Here is a 20867-nt window from a genome sequence, read left to right as displayed (position 1 = left end):
TCTACCACGATATAACAACGTTAGGGAGCCTGACGAGTGAAGTTATATCGAGGTGTTGCTGCATACACATTTTAAACAAAATACAAAGACGAACTTTATAGATTCTGAGTCCTTGGAATGGAATGAATTTTGATGTAGATATTAGGTAAAACATTCTACCTCGATATAACGACACTTGCGAACCTAATGAATGACGCTATATCGAGGTATTACTGTATATACATTTTTTACCTTAACAAACAAGCTACTTTCGTTTGAACTCACTTAACAATATAAATGTAACCACACGTACTAAAATTTTCCTTTCGATGTAAACAACACTCGTTCAAATATAAATTCATTATACCTGTTATCTAAAAATGTCGAACATAACTCATCCTACAGAGAGACCATTATTTTAACCATTCTTAAACACCAGTTTCATCTTTAGTTCATTAATTGATCTTCAACTTCCATAGAAATGAATTTTCTCTTTCACTTTTGTATCGCATTTGCATGAAATCGGCGCGCGTTAAGATAATAATAACCGACACGACGGTATCGGGGCTATTAAACGCCACGTGACCCGAATCCTGATTAAAAAAAACAAAGTAAATCGTTTCAAGCGCGATCAATTCTTCGAGTACGAAAGAGTCCCATGCAACGATTCGTCGATAAAACAAGCAACGAAAATGGAAAGGGAACAAAAAAAAGGCAGATTGCAACCGTCGACGTCGATTCTTCGCGTGCGGCGACGGAATCGGTTGATACCGCACGATAAAGCGAAAACGGCGAAAGTTCAGCGCGGCAGTTTTTAATGTTTCAAACGTTTATGAATAAGGGATGAACGTGGAAGTTGTATCGCGGCCGACGACGGTCGATCGACTGCGTTTTTCAGGGACATTTCTGTCGTCGAGGATCCGACTATAACCGCTGACAAAAGCTGAAACTCGCTCTTCCAAGTTCCATTTACGACTCCACAAAGAGTCATCGTATATGTACGATGGTATGCGACTTTTTTTCAAATTCAGTTCTTGGTTTAATCCACGGGGATAAGTGACAAAGTGGCGCCAGTGTACAGGAGGGACAAGATTTAGTTGAATTAACACTTTATTTACCGGAAGCCTATTTATAGGCTTTTTAATTGCAGTATTTAGTTATTCGAATTTATTTACTGTGTTGATGGTTGTCTACGAACAATGTTCAGTGTTTGGTAACAGACTTGGCTTTCAATGTACCTATTAACAGTATGGAGGAATTATTGTCAGCCTAGATTGGCGTATGCTACTGTAGAAAATTCTTTTTTGAATTAAAGTCTGCTTCTAAATAGCCCGGTAGATAAAGTGTTAAGAATAGTTTGTTGCTTTCAGGGAGACTTAAAATTTATGTGAATCGCGTTGGCTGCGAAAAAAATCATAAAAATTGCCTTGAAATCGAAAAAAAATGAAAAGAGTAACCCTTTAATGATATTACGATTTTCATAGGAATTGTCATGGGGCTTCAATAGGAATAATGGTATTCCAGTCCCGCCTGAAATAAAAATGAAACAAAGGCAGCATTGTTCTCACGCGCGACTGGACAATGGTTTAGGCGGTCCTAGGGTTAAAGCGTCGGCATATTGCTCGAGCGAAATCCCCGATTTATTGGCTCGAGCGGATCCTCGACCTACGCAGCCTCTGCTGCGCTAGCGACAACTGCCTTAATTAAGTTTACCTTCGTTAAAGCCCCGATTCACGGTTCGCCTTGTACATCCGCCGCCTGCAGCGATGCTCGACCCAGCCACCCTGTGCCCTTTCGCCATTTGCATCCTCTACAAACTCTGCCTAAATCCCCGTTGCAAGGATCCAGAAAAATAATATACATGAAAATATACTAACCTAAATTACGAATGAAGTTCTACGAAAAGAAAGATGAAACCTAGACTCTATTAAATTTTACGTTTAAGTCGCTAGGAATTTAACTAGGAATTTAAAAAACTTTAGGAAGCTTGAGGTGTTAAAGAAGATAAATCTGGATAAGATTCCTGAATTCTGATTAGGTTGTACCAACAAATACCGTGGCACATATTAGACTAATGAACTTTCTGATTATTCTAAAACAAAATTCTAGCCTCATAAAAATTTCCAAGAAAGTTGCCGTGGCAGTCGACGTGTTAAGTCATCGCCACTAGAAAGCAGATAGTCGAATAATTTCCCACCTTAAGAATTATTTAAATTAATCAATGTCTTTAACAAGGGTTTCTGATTTGTACAGTATCGAAGGGGCCTCGAAAGCAGAGTCAAACGAATAAATCTAATTATGCTTGCGCAGGCCTGAGAAAGGAAATTGCCTGTTCAATTCTTATAAACGAGATCGGTTTCTCGTTCTTTTTATATCTGGGACCGTAAAGTGGAACACACGAACTTCCCAGGCTAACGGAGAACGATCGACGATTATTTGTTAATAAAGCTACTTTACGGTTCCCGACTTCTCTCTTATTATAGCTTCCACTCTAAGTAGAACACACAAGTTCCGAATCGTAGACGTCAGACGTCGTCCCGAATGCAAGCAATTATGCTGCTCTCTTATAACCTAGTTACCACCGCCTGACCACCTGTATACCTGCACTACTGACGGTCTGACCACCGCAGAGCCTCGCGTGTCGAAGGCCGCCAGAAGCTCGCCTATATATCCTACGTGGACAGGGTGTTTCCATCTACACAAGGTGTTAATAAAAAATTGGATACCTTTTCGTAAGGTCGCCAATCTACACTGGGTGAAACGCGCGACGACATCGTCGTCCTTACCTTTAAGGAATTTTTTTCTTTAATATTCTGAGAGTATCGAGTACCTTTATTAATATAAAAGAAGTGTATCTGACGTGACAAACGAAAAATGAAGCATGCTTCACAAATTTTTTGTAGAAACTATACAATAAGCGATTCCAATGTATTTCTACTAATAATACTATTCAAAAAGAGTGTACGAATATTTTTGTGTAAGCTTTATGAATGGATATGCAAGTTTTGAAGGAATTTATTATCACTACTGTTTCAACAGAAAATTCGTAGATTTTGTACTGCTACAAGTTCAAAGCCTCCTTTTTAAGAAAATCCCGAAGAAAATTGTCATCACTACCGTTTCTTCAAAAAATTCGTAGCTTCAATATTCTCTTGCATCAAGTACAAAGTCGTCCCTTTAAGAAAGTCCTGCCTTAAATTTACGGCTTCCATTTTTCAGTGCTCCAAAAATCCCTCTCCCTAAAATTACACTATTACAGAAAGCTCTTCCTACCCTTGCCCTAATTTTATTTTTCTTCCGAGACTCCAGAGTGGCTCTGGTTTGAGAAATTCCGACCTAAACTAGTATCTCGTCCCTTTCAGCCCTAATGGCCCCAACTTCCTACCCACCCTGTATATTCTGGCTCGAAAAGGTTCCGTCACGCGATGGTCAGGTCAGGCGTTCTCTTCGTGTCCGAGTCGAGGGGCTCGGTCTCGATTAAAACAGGAACTATCGAGCGAGTTTTGCACACAAGTCCGCGGATCCGCAGCGCGCTAGAAACGCCGAAAGGGATCCTCGACGACGGAGCTCGAGGTCGGCCCAATTTGCGTGTGCCAAGTGTTTCCGTGATCCTCGCCGTGGCCAAACAGCCTAACGCCCATTTCTTTTTTCTACGTCGCGAATCGTCTCTGGCGGGGTTCAACGAACCCCTAACGCGACAATCGAGGAACGAGGTCGTGCAGGTGAGAATTTAGAGGAACGAAAGGTGGCGTGGGCGAGAGTTATCGAATTCCTTTGTAAGAACTTTCTCGAGAATTTACGGGAAACTTTTCTTGGAAACGTGTTAGGGTAGAATCGTTCTATTTAGAGTCTGATAAATTATCGATGTTTGGTCAAAAGGGATTTGGAGAAATGATTGTGATTTAAAGATGGAAGCATGAATAATTTGTGATTATTTCGCTGCATTGTTGTTTGGCTATTCGGTGCCTAAAGGTGTTTGGTTTGTTTATTAACAGTGTTCAAATTATGTGGCTTCATTTTTGTTTATAATATTTCTGGTGGTTTCCACCATTTACGAAACATTGTAGCTCGATGAAACTTTGTTACACTATTCTTTACGGCGTATAGGTAAAACCGATATTTCAATATTTATTAAAAAGAAATTTCCACTGATACAAATAAGTGGTTTTAGCATTGTTTAATATTATGCAATTGGTCCTGCTTTGATATCCACTTTGACAACAACAAAATTCTTGCAGACCGACTATTTTTCGACCACCTAAGGTGCGTCTCCTACGGTCTGGCTATGAAGTCTCAATCTACTGCGAGGTGCACCTTAATGTTCAACCACCAAACTGAATTCGAAAATGAGATCCCTATCGTGTATTGGTTGTTTAATTTATATTTTAACAGCGTTCTGGCCATGTAGCATAATTTTATCATAGATTTACCATAGTTTATCCCTAGGAAAACACGTTTATTAGATGTAGGAATTGATTCTATGATTTTATATTCGAACATTTACAATTCTAGTTTAAAGAATATACTTACATGTCATTTTGTTAACGAATTAACCTTCAAAATTAATAGTTTGAGGAAAGATTAAAGGATTGATGATTTTTCTTTATAAACAAATGCTTAGAAAGTTTACTATAGAAGGAAACAGAATTAATTTCTACCCCTAAAAAACTCTAGTCATCACTCTACTTTTTCTCACCCCCTATATTTATATTTTCTTCCCTATTATTAGGTACGTTAAATAGCTCGGGTACCTCGGGTTCGCCAAACTCGTACTGCAGCTGTGCTTCTTGAACAAGCACAACTACAGCCCCTGAGGGTGCTCCTAGCTGCATCAAATATTACCAAATAAAACGCGATTCGATCGAGCTTCCAAAGCTCGCGATCCGCCCCAAAGTGTGCCGTGTGCTCCCACAAATCTCCCAAACAACCCCCATCGTGCGGTTCTTTAAGTCTCCCACCTCCAATCCCTTCGAATCCTTTACGCCTGCGTTACTCTTCCCAAAAGTTTTCTATCGCCGGTCTAACCGTCGTAATTATGCAAATCGTCCCACTTCCCTGTTGTTGTCCCGATTTAAAGCGCCGTTAGAGCGTCGCACGGTGCCGAGCAGTCGAACCCACCACTCTCGGGGTAATTTTGGCAAACTCTGCGAGACAGTCTCTTGGCACGTTCGCGATTCGATCGAAAAAGTTTTATCGCGCCGCGTAGACGGCCAGTTTCGCCTGTTAGGCGAATACCGATGCCCCCTTCAACTTTTTAGTTTCGCTAACTTTTCCTGCTAGCTAGAATTCATTCGTAAGGGCGGCAGAGGGGAGGAGGAGGTGAAAATAATTGATTCCTTTGGGGGAAATCTCATGTTCGTGCAAAATGCAAGTGATAAGATGGAAGTTGTATTGAGGTTTGGTTCGTTATTGGCGAGGGAGGTTTGAAAATGACTTTTTGTGATCGATTTTCCTGGTACGTTTTGGGTTGAAAGGATTTATTTATGAGAGAGTGAAAATAATTAATTGTATTCAAGGAAGTTGCAGGAAATGACGTACCTGCAAAATGCACATTTGCATATTTGTAACAAGTGGATCACTGGTTGTTAAATTGAAATTAGCTTTGTTCATGGTGTACAGAATTCGTAAATGAATCTTCTGTCATCAATATATCTCGTATTTTGAAAAGTTGTGCATTATTTTCCTGGCCTGTAGTCTTCTCCAGAACCAGAGAATTATTCCCGTCTCGCCAGGAACGAATTCTAGCTCCCTATTTGGAGAAATCGATCTGTCTCGCACCCCTCCGCGTTTATCCCAACGTGGAATCACATCTCCAGGCAACAACGTCTCGCAGCTCGAGAGGAATCTCGCAAACTCGCCCTTGGGGATCGCTTTTAACGCGTTTAGCCGATCACCCGGCCGAGCTTTCCCGAACTTTCTTGCAATTTTTATGGAAGAGTCGAGAGTTGGACAGGTTTAAATACGGCTGGGCTTTTATCGATACGCGTCGAATCCTCGTGCCCAGGATTTAATCTGTTTTTCATCGTTGCTTTCGGAGTTTACACGATATCCTTGAACACTTTTAACCCTGGAAGGATTTGTTACGAACGAACTGCGGGTGTTTGTATGCAAATTCATGTTTCCACGGATACAGAACAAGTAAAACTTAAGGACAGAAGCTATCTTGGACGTATGGAAATTGTAGAAATATTCCACAATATTTTTGCAGAATAACTTTGTTAAGAATAATTGAGTTAACTTGGAAAATCTGTTTGTTGGGATTTGTTATGGATATATTAAACAATAAAGAAAGAATTGAAATGTTTTAATGGTTGCTCCAGATAGCTTGCTTGAATGTTTTGATCGATCACTCGTATTTTAAAAACCGCATTCAAATTTGTATTTTAATCGAACAAATCAATGAAACCATGGCGTTTCTATCCATATCGAAAGCAACCACGTTTTGCGGTTTTCATTTGAATGGGAATCTAGGTTTTTACGTTCCAACTGAAATTCATTTAGGCGAGGACGAGCTCCCACGATTTTTGTATGAATTTAAAAATAAAAAGTGCAGACAATATTCCAAACTATTTTTGTAAAGCTTTCCTCTACAAGTTGGGAGATTACTTTACAATTGATAATAAAAATATAGAAGGCATTAAATATTCCAAACTATTTCTTAAAATTTCCTTTGCAAACTAAGAAATTATATATTACAATTGGCATCACAATGAATTGAGATCAAAATGGGAGTTCAGAAGGGTGTGTATCTACGATTATTGCATGAATTTAAAAACAGTAAGGACATAAAACATTCCAAATTATTTTACAATTGACGTAATGATGACTGGTTAAAATAAAGGGATTGCAGAGGTTCCCCCACAATTTTCGTAGGAAAACAAAAACAGAAAAGGCATCAAATTATCTAAACTATTTTTGAAAACTTCCTCTGTAAATAAAAAAATTATTTTACGATCGATATCATAACGAGTGTTAACAATTCCACGATTATTTCACGAATTCAAAAACAGGAGATGCGTAAAATATTTCAAATTATTTTTCGAAGCTTCCCTCGCAAGCTGAGAAATTATTTCACAATTGTCGTCGCGATAACTGGCGAAATGAGTGTTTTCAGGGTGGTTTTAAGTCATGGTAACGCAATGACTTGGTGTTGCCGCGGACTAAGCGCTCCAGTTTTTCAGTTCTATCGCCCCATCTCCTGGGGGGATGGAAAACCCGATGGAAACTGATTACTCGGGGAGAAAATGCGACGGGAAATCAATAGCGGGCCGATGCGTATAACACGCCCGATCGTTTCGAAACGAGTCCGACTCTTTTGACGTTTGAGACAGGGTCGTGGTTCTGATATCCAGGACAAGAGGAAATCTCTTTCATTTCCAGCGAACGGGCATACGTGTTTCCTTCATAGCTGAACCAGCATCTCCGATAATAACACGAGCGAACGCGGAGATAAACTCGCATCCTGTTTTCGTTAACCCACTCCCCCCTCTCTCCTTGTAGCGAGTCGCAGAAATCATTCGTAAACCGAGTGGGTGACCTCGCATGGTTCATTTGTGCAAAAATATATGCATAATATACTTCGCATTACAATATAGAAAGTATCGATCTTTGATGTAACAATATCAATATTTAATGTTGTAAAATACATGGCAAATATATTTCAAAAATTAGTGTAACGTAGAAAGAATTTACCTTTGTCGTAATAGTATTAATATTGAATTTTGCACAACTGCATCACGTGTTTCCGACATTTAAATACTAATATCCACAGAAAAACAAAACTGGAAAATGTTTGTAGATTGTTACTAGGTATAATTTGTGCATTAATCACATAAGATGGCTGAATTCATACCTAGAAGAGCACAGAAATACTAAAATATTCATGTTAGATTTCTTTCGAAGTACGTCCTACCCAGTTAACGATAAATTGATTTCATTTCATTGTCGATAATTATTCAAACGTCATCTGAATGTACGAATTGATTCTCTAGTAATGCGTTTCGTATACAACATCCCCGGCACCGCGTTTCATCCCCTCGAGAAAAAGCATCTGAATTTAATATCGAGAATGCTTTTAACGCGACAAAGGGTTGCGAATCGAACTTCTGTAGGGTCAATGCTTGGAGTTTTTCCGATATCGACGTCCCAGGAGCCTATGGATCAACGAAACTTATCAGGATATACTTGTAATTATTGATATAATATGTTATTGTTTCCCGTGAACGCTCCTGGGGGTTGCGATAGGCGAGAAACGCGAACGAACGGTGATGCTGTGACTCGCAGTAACTATATATTCGTTAAAAAAAGAAGTAACAATTGCATTCCCATTTATCCTTCTTCACATTTCTTTTAAAGGTGTATTCTCTTATAAAGAATAATATAATTATAGATTTATTAAAAAATTCGAAGAAATAAATATGTGAAGAAAGATGGGTGAATGCAATTGTTATTGTGGAAGATATGACACTGAGGTGTCCCCCTATAATTTTTAACCGACTTCGAAAAAGAAGGAGGTTACTTAATTCGACATGTATATATATATTTTTTTGTATGTTAAAAATATTGTCGTTGATTGGTATTAACCCTTTGCACTCGAGGCCTTTTTCTCTGGTATCTATCAGCAACTCGAGATGTTTCTTAACATTCTATTGCCATGAATTCTAAGCTATCTAGATTTGAGAATAAAGTCACCTTTACCTCTCCAAGAATTATTTTATTGACACTTCGAGTTCCAAAGAAATTAAACCTAAAGAAACATTAGGTATTGTAGATTTGCTGTGTGAAACTTAATGGTGACTGAGAGTCACCTCTCGAGTGCAAAAGGTTAATAGAGAATTTTAATAGGTGCTCGTGAATTGCTTCTATATGCGCTAATATTAATTTAACGCAATCCTTTCATTAGAATTGGATAATAATTTTCGTGTTACCTTTGTTGCAGGAACAAACCAAAAACATTCGCGTTCGACCACTGTTTCCACTCCCTGGACCCGGCTGCAGACAATTTCGCGAGTCAAGAGGTGGTGTTCGACGCCCTGGGACGCGATATTTTGGACAATGCGTTTCAGGGTTACAATGCCTGCATTTTCGCCTATGGCCAAACCGGTAGGTGCATTTTGCTGTAGAAATAGTAACGATTCAATTGTCAGTGGTTGGAAGAGAGGTCTATGATGTCTTAAAATTATTTTTAATTATATTATAATTGAATTCTCACAGAGAAGAATAAAAGAATTTGAATTCCCATAGACAAGAAAAAAAATGACTCTGAAGAATTTAAATGTCCATAGACTAGACAAAATTGTTACAAAGAATTCGAATCACCGCAGAATAGAATAAAAAACAGTAATAAATGAAAATCCTTGAATAAACCCTGACGACGCTTTTACGAGATTCGTGTTTCATCGCGCTAGTTTTGCAAGAATCTAACATTTTGGCCTTGGCATGGCGACCTTCCGGGTAGCCACACCCACGCACTTCGCAGTTGATTAAACTCCCTTCACGCGGAACGCGTCTACGTGCTTCGATCAGAGTCTCGTTTCATCTGCATCGTAACAGCGTGTCGGATTACGGATTTGTCACTTCGGCGCTGGGCATTGTTGCGCATTTTAATTCTATCCTGCAGACAGGATTAACATTATTCAGCGAGCACGAGATTGTCTTCTGTTCGATTGTCACTTTTTATACATTTTTAATGTCGAGAAGAAGCGTTCAAGAACGTTTAAATGTTCCACGTTGTTACGGTCAATTGTGTGAGCTGCTACTCGAACAAAGAAACTTGAAAGTTGAACTTGAGAAACTTTTTATAGAAAAGTTGCATGATTCCAAGGGAAATATTACGCGGTGTGTATGGTCCCTTTATAGGCGAAGATATTATAGAGATTCCAAGGTCAATAAACTCCGTTACTTTTAATGGAACAAAGTTTCGCCATGGAATGTATACCTTAGAAATTAATCGACGTAAGCAAGTCGCTTTGGACCACCCTGGACATTAGAGGGATCATTAAACTAGTTTACAAAATAAAAAAAAATGTACATTCAATGTCACAATTTTTTTCTTATGTATTTTAGCCTGATAAACTCGAAAATGGAACATTATTATATGGATAGGTTTTTTTTTATATGAATTTTTGATATCTTGGTGAAACCTTTCACCGTGCTTTTTTATAATAAGAAAGTTGTTGAAGATTTGCTGATAAATTATGAAAAAATGGGTATGGAATATTATATATTGTTATTCTATTTGATTTGGCAAAATGAAAACATTTTTACATTTAATTTCAATTTTAATTTCGACAGGCGTATATGTCGCTCACAATTCATTTTTTACATTCTCACTTGTGACGAGCACGGTGATAGGTTTCACCAAGGTATCAAAACTATTGAGCAGCGCTATCAAGGATATTGGGATGAAAGAACATTTGGTTCCTCATCAGAGAAACGGACCCAAAGAAGAACAGAAGACAAAGCAAAGTCCACAATTATTTCTAATCGTATTTCTAATAGAAATGAATTAAATAAACGTTTCCTATATAAATAGGAGAAAAATACAAAAACAAAGTAAAATTGGAATTTTTGTACCTTTACACAATTGTTCCTAACTCCGGTATTTATCCATAGATTTTCTTCAACAAAAGCTTGTTTTCTTTGTAAAAATACGATCTATACGTAAACAATAAGAAACTGAACATAATTTGACAGTTTCTATTTTTGCATGGTAATGGAAGAAATTTTTGTGTTTCATTGTAGCCGAAAAAATCGACGTTTGCCATATATGTTGGCCCATAACACTTAAACTATTGAACCGATTGGAAAACAATATGGGAAGCAAATGTTGGAAATTCGATTACCTTTAATATAGAATCTTGCGCGATCCAATCGGACGATTCAAACTCGAGATATGGCCTAAAATGTAAAGGCATCTCAGAAAAAAAAAATTCAAAAATTCATTTTAAAAAAACCTATTCATAGAAAAATCTTTCATTGCGATTTTCGAGTTTATCAGGCCAAAATACATAAGAAAAAAATTGTGCCATTGAATGTACATTTTGGCTGTAAACTGGTGTTATTATCACCACGTCTAGAATCAAACTGACTTCACGAAATTTAAACGAACACTTAACACATAGATCGTCACATCACCCGTATCTATTGGGTTGTCTAGGAAGTTCGTGTCCATTTTCAAAAAAAAATTCAAAGGCAATTTGATATCAATCCGAACAAAGAGAAAAGCATGAGAATATCAAGATCCATGACAAACGATATCCGAAACCTTAACCTTTATCATTACCAAGTTGTTGTACCTCCGACCCTTTAACAGGCTTCGGCTTTCTTATCCACAATTTCCTCGACGAGACATCCCCAGAGCCTAAGTACTTGAGAGGATGACGAAAGGAGAAGTTAAAATCCGATTCGTCGAAGGCAAGCGAGCACCTAAGTGCACGGAGAAGATGCGAGGAGCCTTTAGAAGTGCATAAGCTGATTTTTTTTGTCACCCTTTCCTTTTTGTTGCCACGTTCGACGATGAAACCGTCCCGGGAGAGTTGTGACACGGGGATCGTCGTTCGCCGCGAAGCGACGCTCGTCGTCGCGTCGCCTTGGGTCAATGTCTCGTTTGCGAGCTCAACCGTGGACGTTTATCGGCGCTGACCTCTCTAATTGCGTTATTCGAGGCGTTAGGGTAGCTGGGACGGAACGCGACGCGCTTCCCTTATCAGAGGAAACAAGCGTTGCGAAAAACGCCAGCGGGAGCGGACAGAGAGGCCTGCGAAAGGGCTGTCTCGTTTATTTACCTTCCACTTGACGCTCGAGGCCAACCGACGCTCCTTTAATTATTACCTTTATCCTTCTTTTATTCTCTGTGTTTATTTTACACTTTTTAAACATTCTTTTTACCACTAATTTTATATTATCTTCCTTTCTTATATATGCAGTGGTACGGTATCCGAGGCAACATAACTAAGAGCAGAATTCGTTCCACAAACAGTTACAGCGTCGAAAGTCCAAATATTGCTTGTATTTATTTTTCCTTGGTGTTATCACCTGGTCGTTGGATTGATCTTTCCAGGGTCCGGGAAGTCGTACACGATGATGGGAAGCGGCGAGAACAAGGGCATCATACCGCGGCTGTGCGACAATCTGTTCGACATGATAGCGAAGCAGCAGAGCTCGGAGCTCAGCTACAAGGTCGAAGTCTCGTACATGGAGATCTACAACGAGAAGGTGCACGACCTGCTGGATCCAAAGCCCAACAAACACACGCTCAAAGTCAGGGAACACAATGTCCTGGGGCCGTACGTTGACGGGCTCAGTCAACTCGCCGTCACATCATTCCAGGTGAGAAGAATCTCGAATTATCTCAAATCTCACTTCGATTAACTTCAACAATTGCTCCTGTCATTTTTACACTCGCGAATTAGATAAAAAATGTTAGACTGAAAAATTCGAGCACGAGGGATTCGAACTCGGGACTTCTACGATTCTTCTTCTATCAGTCGATCACTTTTCCCACTGGATCACCGGTGCATCCTATCGGTCGTTGTCTTATTTGACTTATTACGTCGTATATGGGAGACACAGATTCTGCGATAACAATAAATTAGACAATCAATGATAAATAACGAGCTTCTGCTTGGAAGTGAAATCAATACAAGCACAGCAAACACTCGCACGACTCCTCCATTGTCATTTAAATTGATGAAATGGAACGCCAGGTGGTGAAATGTCTGATCAATTTTAAGCTCTTGAGCTGAACCGTTAAGGCGTATTGTTTCATCGTTCACTTCTACGCTCGCACGAACATACTATAATCGAATAGAACGAAACTCCGTGTGTCTTTTGTGATCTCGTACCACTTCGCTTTTCAGCTCTCGCCTATCGGATTACTGCTGCAATAGCAACTGAGAATAGTAATCGAATTTCACCAAGAAAACCGTGGATCTGACTCCTCTTTTATCGAATTGAAATTATTTCATCGTTTCGAGGGGGTAATCCTTTCTTTCTGGGGGTTGAAAAATTGATTTTTTTATTGGCGAAGTCACGAATTCAAATGTCATTTTGACAATTTGTTTTTAAATCCTTTTTTGTACTTATTGTACAATGTATAATGTATATTGTTTTGTATGTTGTATTAACATGTAAACAAAACGACATGAATTGACTGAAAATTTAATTCAATTTTGTATATACATGTATATATGTTCGATATATTTTATTTTCAATATAATTCAACATAACTTTCTTCTATATAATATATAATGATTTATATATATGTTGAAGTACATTAAAAACAAAATATATGTATATACACGATTTATGTATAATAAACATACCAAATTTCAAGTGTATGTCAACTACTTTTCAATATAACTTGCTTGTAAATGATATATAATGATTTATATATATGTTGAAGTATATTGAAGAAACAAATATATGTATATACACAATTATGTATAATAAACATACCAAATTTCAAGCGTATATCAACTACTTTGTTTGCAAAAAATTCATAAAAATTGTCTCGAAACTGGTCAGAAAGGAAAAGCGTAGCCCTTTAAGTGGTCTAAAGCAATATTTATATTGAACGCGTGACTCGTTATGATATTAGGTGTACTCATCGATCAAATCATTTTCTCGGGATTCCGTATTTCGAACGGTGCATAATTCACGCGCCTATCCTTTATCGGATACTCATCGAGGGAGATTCATCAGTCGTCAATGACGTTCACCGTCCTTGTGCGTTCTAAGCAAGGAAGACTGCACCGTTCCACCTTTATTTATCCCTTGTTTTGACTGGTAGCTGGCTCGATTCCAAAGTGAGACCGTTATGATCAATATCTGTCGTTGCAGTGCTTCATCAATTTAATTTCAGTAACAATACGACCACTCGCTGCACCTGCCAGCAACGAACAGTTCTAACTACAACAAATATTCCAGCATGGCTAGGTTGAACAAATATAGAATATTTGTTTAATAAACGTTATAGGATGCATCATTAGTCCTGTGATATGATTCAATATTGAAATAATTATTTCTATTTAATTAACTGTATTTGCTTAACCACTTACAAAACAGCTTGACGAGACTTTGTTATCGTTCTTTAGAAAAAAACTTGAGTAGAATCATTCGAATAAAAGTTCATTTTAATTAAAGAATTCTATGAGAATTAGAAAGATACTTCAATATTTATTAGATAGAAATTTCCAACAAAAAAAATATTTTAATAAATTAATGTTATGTAATTGACTTTTTTTATAAATATTACTTTCAATGTCTACTATTTGCCAATAATAACAAGTAACCGTTCCCTGGTAGCAACCATTACAGAAATAATAATTTTCATTTAATTTGTAATAGTAGAAAATGTTCTGAACGTAGATGTTGTCAACAGAGTTATCAATCATAAGTAAACTGATTTGCTTTGCGACAAATTTTTCCCGATGCGAATGATACAGGCGTTGTTTACCAACTGACGAGCCAATTAGCCTTATTTATAGCGCAGCTTAAGAAATTGATTGAACCGTCACGATACCGATTGATCTAAATCGAACGACTACCACCGATCGTTCAAGCGAGTTACGAACATTAAACGGACGAAGGTAATGATACACGATCCTTTCAGAAAGTAAAATCAGGTCGTTTTACATACGGCGAAGGCAGCGGCCGCCTCTTTTATGCAACAAACACGTTTCTTGCATACCAGTAACACCCGATAAGTTTCAATTTACTCTGACCAGTGTTGACTATGTTGCCTAGTTAACCTCTCGGACTCCATTGCGTTCGTTGTATTTTTAGGAACATTTTTCCCCAGCGGAAATTGAGCTTCCTGGTCCTCGATCGTAGGAAAACCATCGAAGTTGTTAATTAACTCTTTTTTTAACGGTATCGATTCGTCTATTTCCAATTCTTTAGGAAGAACCGTGTGCTTTCACGGAGAATAAGTAAAAGAGGGAAATCATTTTGTTGCGACAGATAATTGAACGCTGGTACTTGGTTTGCATTTTTCTGTACGCTCTTCGGTTGTGTAGGAACAGAGATACAGTTTCATTCGAATGGAATTGGATTCGAATAACATTTCATTCGAATGAAACTGTATTTGAATATGTTTCCATTCTGATGTAATTGTATTCGAATAACTTTCCACTCGAATGAAACTGTATTCGAATAAGTTCCCATTTGCATGAAATTATATTCAAGTAACTTTTCATTCGAATGAAACTGTATTCGAGTAAGTTTCTATTTGAATGAAACTCTATTCGAATAACATTTCACTCGAATGAAACCGTATTCGAACAAGTTTCCATTTGCATGAAATTATATTCGAGTGACTTTTTATTCGAATGAAACTGTATTCGAATAACTTTCCGTTCGAGTAAGTTAACGAATAAATATGGAGTACTAACCGAACAAACTATACGAGGCCGCAGATAAAATCGTCGACGATTTCGCAGGATATTGACAATCTGATGGCGGAGGGCAACAAGTCGAGAACGGTGGCGGCGACGAACATGAACTCTGAGAGCTCCCGGTCACACGCGGTGTTCTCTGTGATCCTCACCCAAACGTTGACGGACACGAAAAGCGGCGTCAGCGGGGAGAAGGTCTCGAGGATGAGTCTGGTGGACTTGGCGGGGAGCGAAAGGGCTGTGAAAACTGGAGCAGTGGGCGATAGGCTTAAAGAAGGAAGCAATATAAACAAGTAAACATCTACACAAGTAAACCACTACACAGTCGGAATAACGAATAACTGATATTTCATTTTTTATTCGATTATTCATTGCTGTTCCTCATTTCTTCAATCGTTGCGTTATTCATGAATGATGAATAAAGTCAATTTATTCGCTATTCACGAATATGAAGACCTCAGTCGAGATTAATATATACCAATGTAGAAAGTTCTCTTCCAAGATGGAGACTCTTTTTAATTATATCCACAATAATGAATAATTTATGAAAATTCATTTTTTATTCAATTATTCGTTCATTCCAATTCCTCGTTTGTTCAATCGTCGTGTTATTCGCCAACGAACAAAGTAGATTTACTCACGAATACAGAGTAAATCAAATGTGTTCGTTCAACTCGATTAATAAATTAATAGAATTTATTCCTGTTACCTGCAAAGGTACTCGAAAATCGTGACACGTTCAACTACCGATATCGCGACACTTCAGCGACACATGATTGATCACGGGATATACGAAATGGGTAAATGTTTGCAGATCCCTAACGACGTTGGGTCTAGTCATTTCGAAGCTGGCGGATCAGAATTCCGGAAGTAATAAGAATAAGGACAAGTTCGTCCCGTACAGAGACTCCGTACTCACGTGGTTGCTAAAGGTATTGTTTAGTGTCGATTTAACACTAAATCTTCCCAGATCAATGAAAATTTATCACACATATGTAGAAAGTAGAAGGAAGTAGAAACAAATTAATTTATCAATAGAATTGTCACGATAGTTGTTCCCAAAAATTGCCAATAAAACTATTAACAATTCGGTGATTTTAAGAAGTTTGAAGTATTAGATCATCTCACATCTTGGTGTCACAGATTAGTGTCACAGATTAATGTCACAGAAAAAAAACCACTACAGAAATTTTATAGAAAAGATCACAGAAAGAGATTTTTCATGACACTGACATATTTTACATATTAATTTGAATAGCACAACAATAAATGACATAAACTTGTGTGATGACCTAATTCCTGACCTAATACCTCATGACTGGACTGCGGATCTTTATGCAAAATAAAATCTTCGCGAACGTGCCTACAAAAATTGAACTTAAATAGGAATTAATTTTATTCTACAAATATTATAACGTGAACTTTACTTTCAATCTTTTTTATATTCTTGCATATTGTTTGCATTTTGTAGTTTCTTACACACTCAAATTTCCTATAAATGCATAAAGATCCGCAGTCTACTCATGACCTAATATCAAATTGACCAACTAGGCGTTAGACATCGTTTATCAAAGTTCCTCGAAAAACGAGAACATCGGTGAACAAATTTCATCGATTCCCAAACGGTGATCCACTTGTCTACGGAAGTTTTGTGTTTTCGGCTTTAGGACAACCTCGGTGGAAACAGTAAAACCGTAATGGTAGCCACTGTATCTCCCGCGGCGGATAATTACGAGGAAACGCTTTCCACCCTCCGATACGCGGATAGAGCGAAGAGGATCGTTAATCACGCGGTGGTCAACGAGGATCCGAACGCAAGAATTATTCGGGAGCTGAGGCAGGAGGTGGAGACGCTCAAGGAGATGCTTTTGCACGCAACCGTAAGAGAATTAAACTAGGACCAAGCAAAATAGTTAGAGAATCCATCAGTCTTTTGGAAAATTATTTCGAACGCGGCTCTTCGGGATTAAAATTGAAAAAGAATAATAGGGTCGACCTTGAAGTCCAGAATAAGATTGAATTAACCCCATCGTCCGCCAATGTCCGAAAAATGGGACGGCCTTTAATTTTTATATCTAAATAAAAACAATGTCAATTGTGGCAAAAATAGTTCCAGTTGGTTAGTATGAATATCATTGAAACTGTGAAGCATTGAATTGTTCTTATAAAAGATTCCCTGTTAACTCTCTATGGGACGAATTTTGTTTCTGCATAAGACTTGCAAGGCATTTACTTCGATATTTTAGGTTGATGGTGCTGCCAATCGTTGTCAATATTGTTATTGACTATCAGAGATATTACATAATTAAGACGTATACATCTTGTGGAGAAACTATAATTATTTGATTTGATAATTATTTGATTTATTTGATTTATTGTGGATGTGAAAGTTATACGGGTCCATAGAGAGTTAACAAAACCCTGATAAATTAAGAATATTGGATGAAACTTTTCTGGGCAACCAAGACGATGAGAAATCATTTAAGAGACTCACCAGTTAGCCTGTGTCTAAATCAAATCATCGAAGCTCTCCCGAAAAAACGAATTCTTGAACAGATCATGCTATTCTATCGATCCTAGCCTGAGCCCTGTTGATTCCACTTTCGACAGGATTAATAGGATACACAGCGAGCGAATGATCGTGTTTCACAGAGCGGTTAGCGAAGTTTCCAGCTATGCTGGAACCTACCCTCCGACTCACCCCTTTAATTCTGTTTTCCATTCCTCCCACGAAGGGCCAAGGATCGATAGTGGGACAACAACGCACAGACATAACGGAGAAGCTGTCGGAATCGGAACGATTAATGAAGGAGATGTCGCAGACGTGGGAGGAGAAGCTGGTGAAGACGGAGAGGCTGCAGCACGAAAGGCAGCAGGCCCTGGAGAAAATGGGGATCAGCGTGCAGGCTTCCGGTATCCAAGTGGAGAAGAACAAGTACTATCTTGTTAATCTCAACGACGATCCGAGCTTGAACGAGTTGTTGGTTTACTACCTGAAAGTACGTACAGAGTAACGAGCACTCCGCGACCATACCGGGGCCACTGAGCCATCTTAACATCCTCGTTTCATAAACAATGGCTATTCTTGGTAATTCGAGAAGTTTATTCCCGTTCCACACACATTCTCGACGAAGTCTTCCTCGCGTTTAATCTATGCAGCAGTTTTCAGGATCGCCTTTGGAAATCTTACTGGTCTATGAACACTTTGAGTGCTAGACAAATACTCGTGAAAATATTGGGTTTTCTAGAAAGTCCAAAAGATTCTAATAATTTTTTTCACGACTAGGAATAGAATTTTAAGTGGCGTCAATTCACGTCAGCGGTCGCGAATGTGTTAAGCCTTTCAGACCTGAATTGTTTCCTAGTACTAATGTAATTTAATTTGTAGGGTTAACTTGGAGTAAAATTAGTATGGACAAAAATAAAATCAAAAATACCAATAATGTAATTTTCGAGGAAAATTGGTCAATCGTCCTAAACGATCATTTTTAAATTTTGTGTCCTCAATTGTGGGCGCCAGGTCTAAAAGGGTTAAGTATCAAATCTTTTTCCCCATGAACATCCACAGTCTGCTTCCTAAGAATAGTAATTGTCTATCGACCATCCTCCAATCCATCCTCCAACCATTCTACATATCAAACCTCGTTGACTGATAAGGAGAGGACGTTGGTCGGTGGTCGTTCAGCGAAAACTGACCAGGACATCCAGCTGCACGGCCTGGGCATCCTGCCTGAGCACTGCGTCATCACGATAGAGGAGTCCGGGCTCTACATGACGCCGTTGAACGGCGCTAGGTGTTTCGTCAACGGCACACAGGTTGTGGAGAGAACGCCGTTGCTCCATGGCGACAGGATCGTCTGGGGAAATCATCATTTCTTCCGGGTGAATTGTCCCAGGAGCGCAACAGGTACTGCTCTCGCTTTATTGAATTTTAAAAACACCACCTTATCGGGATTATCCGCGGGGAACCGTTGTTTCTCTTCGCAGCGATTAACAGCGAGCCTCAGACACCCGCTCAGAATATCGATTACAACTTCGCGAGGGAGGAACTGATGCTCAACGAGATGTCGAACGATCCGATTCAACAGGCCATTGCCAGACTGGAGAAACAACACGAGGAGGACAAACAGGTAAACGGGAAACAATCGCGATACTAGGTCTCGGGGTCGTCTTTGGCGATCTGAAATCAAATCTGAGGAACGATTAATTTGATCAGCTTCTAGTGTCTTGAATTTCCTAGACAGAGGGGTAGTTTGTGGCGCGGGTTTAATACGCATGACTTCGTGAAAATGAGAGCTTAAGAGAACAGAGAGATTGGTTTCAATTGATCTTTTCAATGATACAAGAAATATTTCATTTTGTAGAATATCTAAGCGATTCTCCGATTTCTTATTATAAGAGTACATTGCCAAGTTCTTTGCCAGTATTCCGACGTATGCTCATTTCAGCTGTATACTTAATGGAAATTACAAGCTTCACGCATCATAAATAATTTATTTCTTTTTTTTTTCACTCAGTTAACGACTTCGTTTACCATACTGGAACCAGAAATAAGTTCAAGTTCATGAAGTAAGGTGAAAGAACGAGATTCAGTTGATAGCTGCTTGGCAATCTATCCTTATCGTCATTATTGTTTCGTTAACCCTTTACACTCCCAAGGCCACCTGTACTGCCCACGATGTATCGTTAATTTTTAATAAGCTATGGGTGTCTAAATTCAATTAGTTACAAGATCAATATTCTTAAACAATAGCGTTAAAAAATACGTTGCTTGTCTATTATTTGTTTCAAACAACTTCGTATAAATAATCAAATGAAGGGCAATATTTCCATTAAACTATTATCGTTAAAAAATACGTTGCTTGTCCATTATTTGTTTTAAAGAACTTCGTATAAATAATCAAATAAAGAGCACTATTTCCATTAAACTATTATCATTTGTATACGATTATGTTTGGTTAATAAAAATGTAAAATTGTAAAAGGAATCATAACTTGGTCATTTAAAAAAAAAACGATCTTAGAGTAGACTACCTGCATATAGCCAAATTGCTTGGAGTGCAAAGGGTTAAATGGCGTCTAGTCGATCAAACAAAATTGGTCAAGTTTCCTTTAAACGTTTCTTTCCCTGTTCGAAGGTTGCGCTGGAGAAGCAGAGGCAAGAGTACGAGCGCCAGTTTCAGCATCTTCGCAATATCTTGTCACCGTCGACGCCCTATTCGCCATACGTACCCTACGACCCGTTGAGGGGTAGCCAGAGCGGTAAACTGCCCGCCTGCACGCCCACTACCCAAATGCGCGTCGAGAAATGGGCCCAAGAGAGGGACGAGATGTTCAAACGGAGCTTAGGTCAATTAAAGGCGGACATACTGAGGGCGAACTCGTTGGTGCAAGAGGCGAACTTCTTGGCGGAGGAGATGGGGAAGCAAACCAAGTTCAGCGTCACCCTGCAAATACCGCCGAACAATTTAAGTCCGAATAGAAAGGTAAC

The 20867-nt window shown here is 38.6% G+C and overlaps 1 protein-coding gene and 1 long non-coding RNA gene across 9 annotated transcripts in view; one reads left to right on the top strand and one right to left on the bottom strand.

Moving 5' to 3' along the window:
* Positions 1 to 20867, bottom strand: part of LOC128877632 (uncharacterized) — a 160755-nt gene that overhangs the window by 35611 nt on the left and 104277 nt on the right. Inside the window, exon 6 of the long non-coding RNA XR_008457274.1 lies at positions 8907 to 9095. This is a non-coding gene — a long non-coding RNA (uncharacterized LOC128877632). The remainder of the gene's footprint in view (positions 1 to 8906; positions 9096 to 20867) is intronic.
* LOC128877621 (kinesin-like protein KIF13B) overlaps positions 1 to 20867 on the top strand; it is a 134444-nt gene that overhangs the window by 92291 nt on the left and 21286 nt on the right. For all 8 annotated transcript variants that reach the window (XM_054125088.1, XM_054125085.1, XM_054125087.1 and 5 more), the window contains exons 3-11: positions 8918 to 9081; positions 12041 to 12309; positions 15423 to 15670; positions 16192 to 16309; positions 17045 to 17257; positions 18113 to 18376; positions 19035 to 19284; positions 19365 to 19507; positions 20515 to 20862. In XM_054125088.1, coding sequence (XP_053981063.1) covers positions 8918 to 9081; positions 12041 to 12309; positions 15423 to 15670; positions 16192 to 16309; positions 17045 to 17257; positions 18113 to 18376; positions 19035 to 19284; positions 19365 to 19507; positions 20515 to 20862 — 2017 coding nt within the window. The remainder of the gene's footprint in view (positions 1 to 8917; positions 9082 to 12040; positions 12310 to 15422; positions 15671 to 16191; positions 16310 to 17044; positions 17258 to 18112; positions 18377 to 19034; positions 19285 to 19364; positions 19508 to 20514; positions 20863 to 20867) is intronic.

Source organism: Hylaeus volcanicus, chromosome 5, assembly GCF_026283585.1.
Source record: "Hylaeus volcanicus isolate JK05 chromosome 5, UHH_iyHylVolc1.0_haploid, whole genome shotgun sequence".
Taxonomy (NCBI): Eukaryota; Metazoa; Arthropoda; class Insecta; order Hymenoptera; family Colletidae; genus Hylaeus; species Hylaeus volcanicus.
Note: the sequence above shows the minus strand (reverse complement) of the source record. Positions and strands in the feature narration are given on the sequence as shown.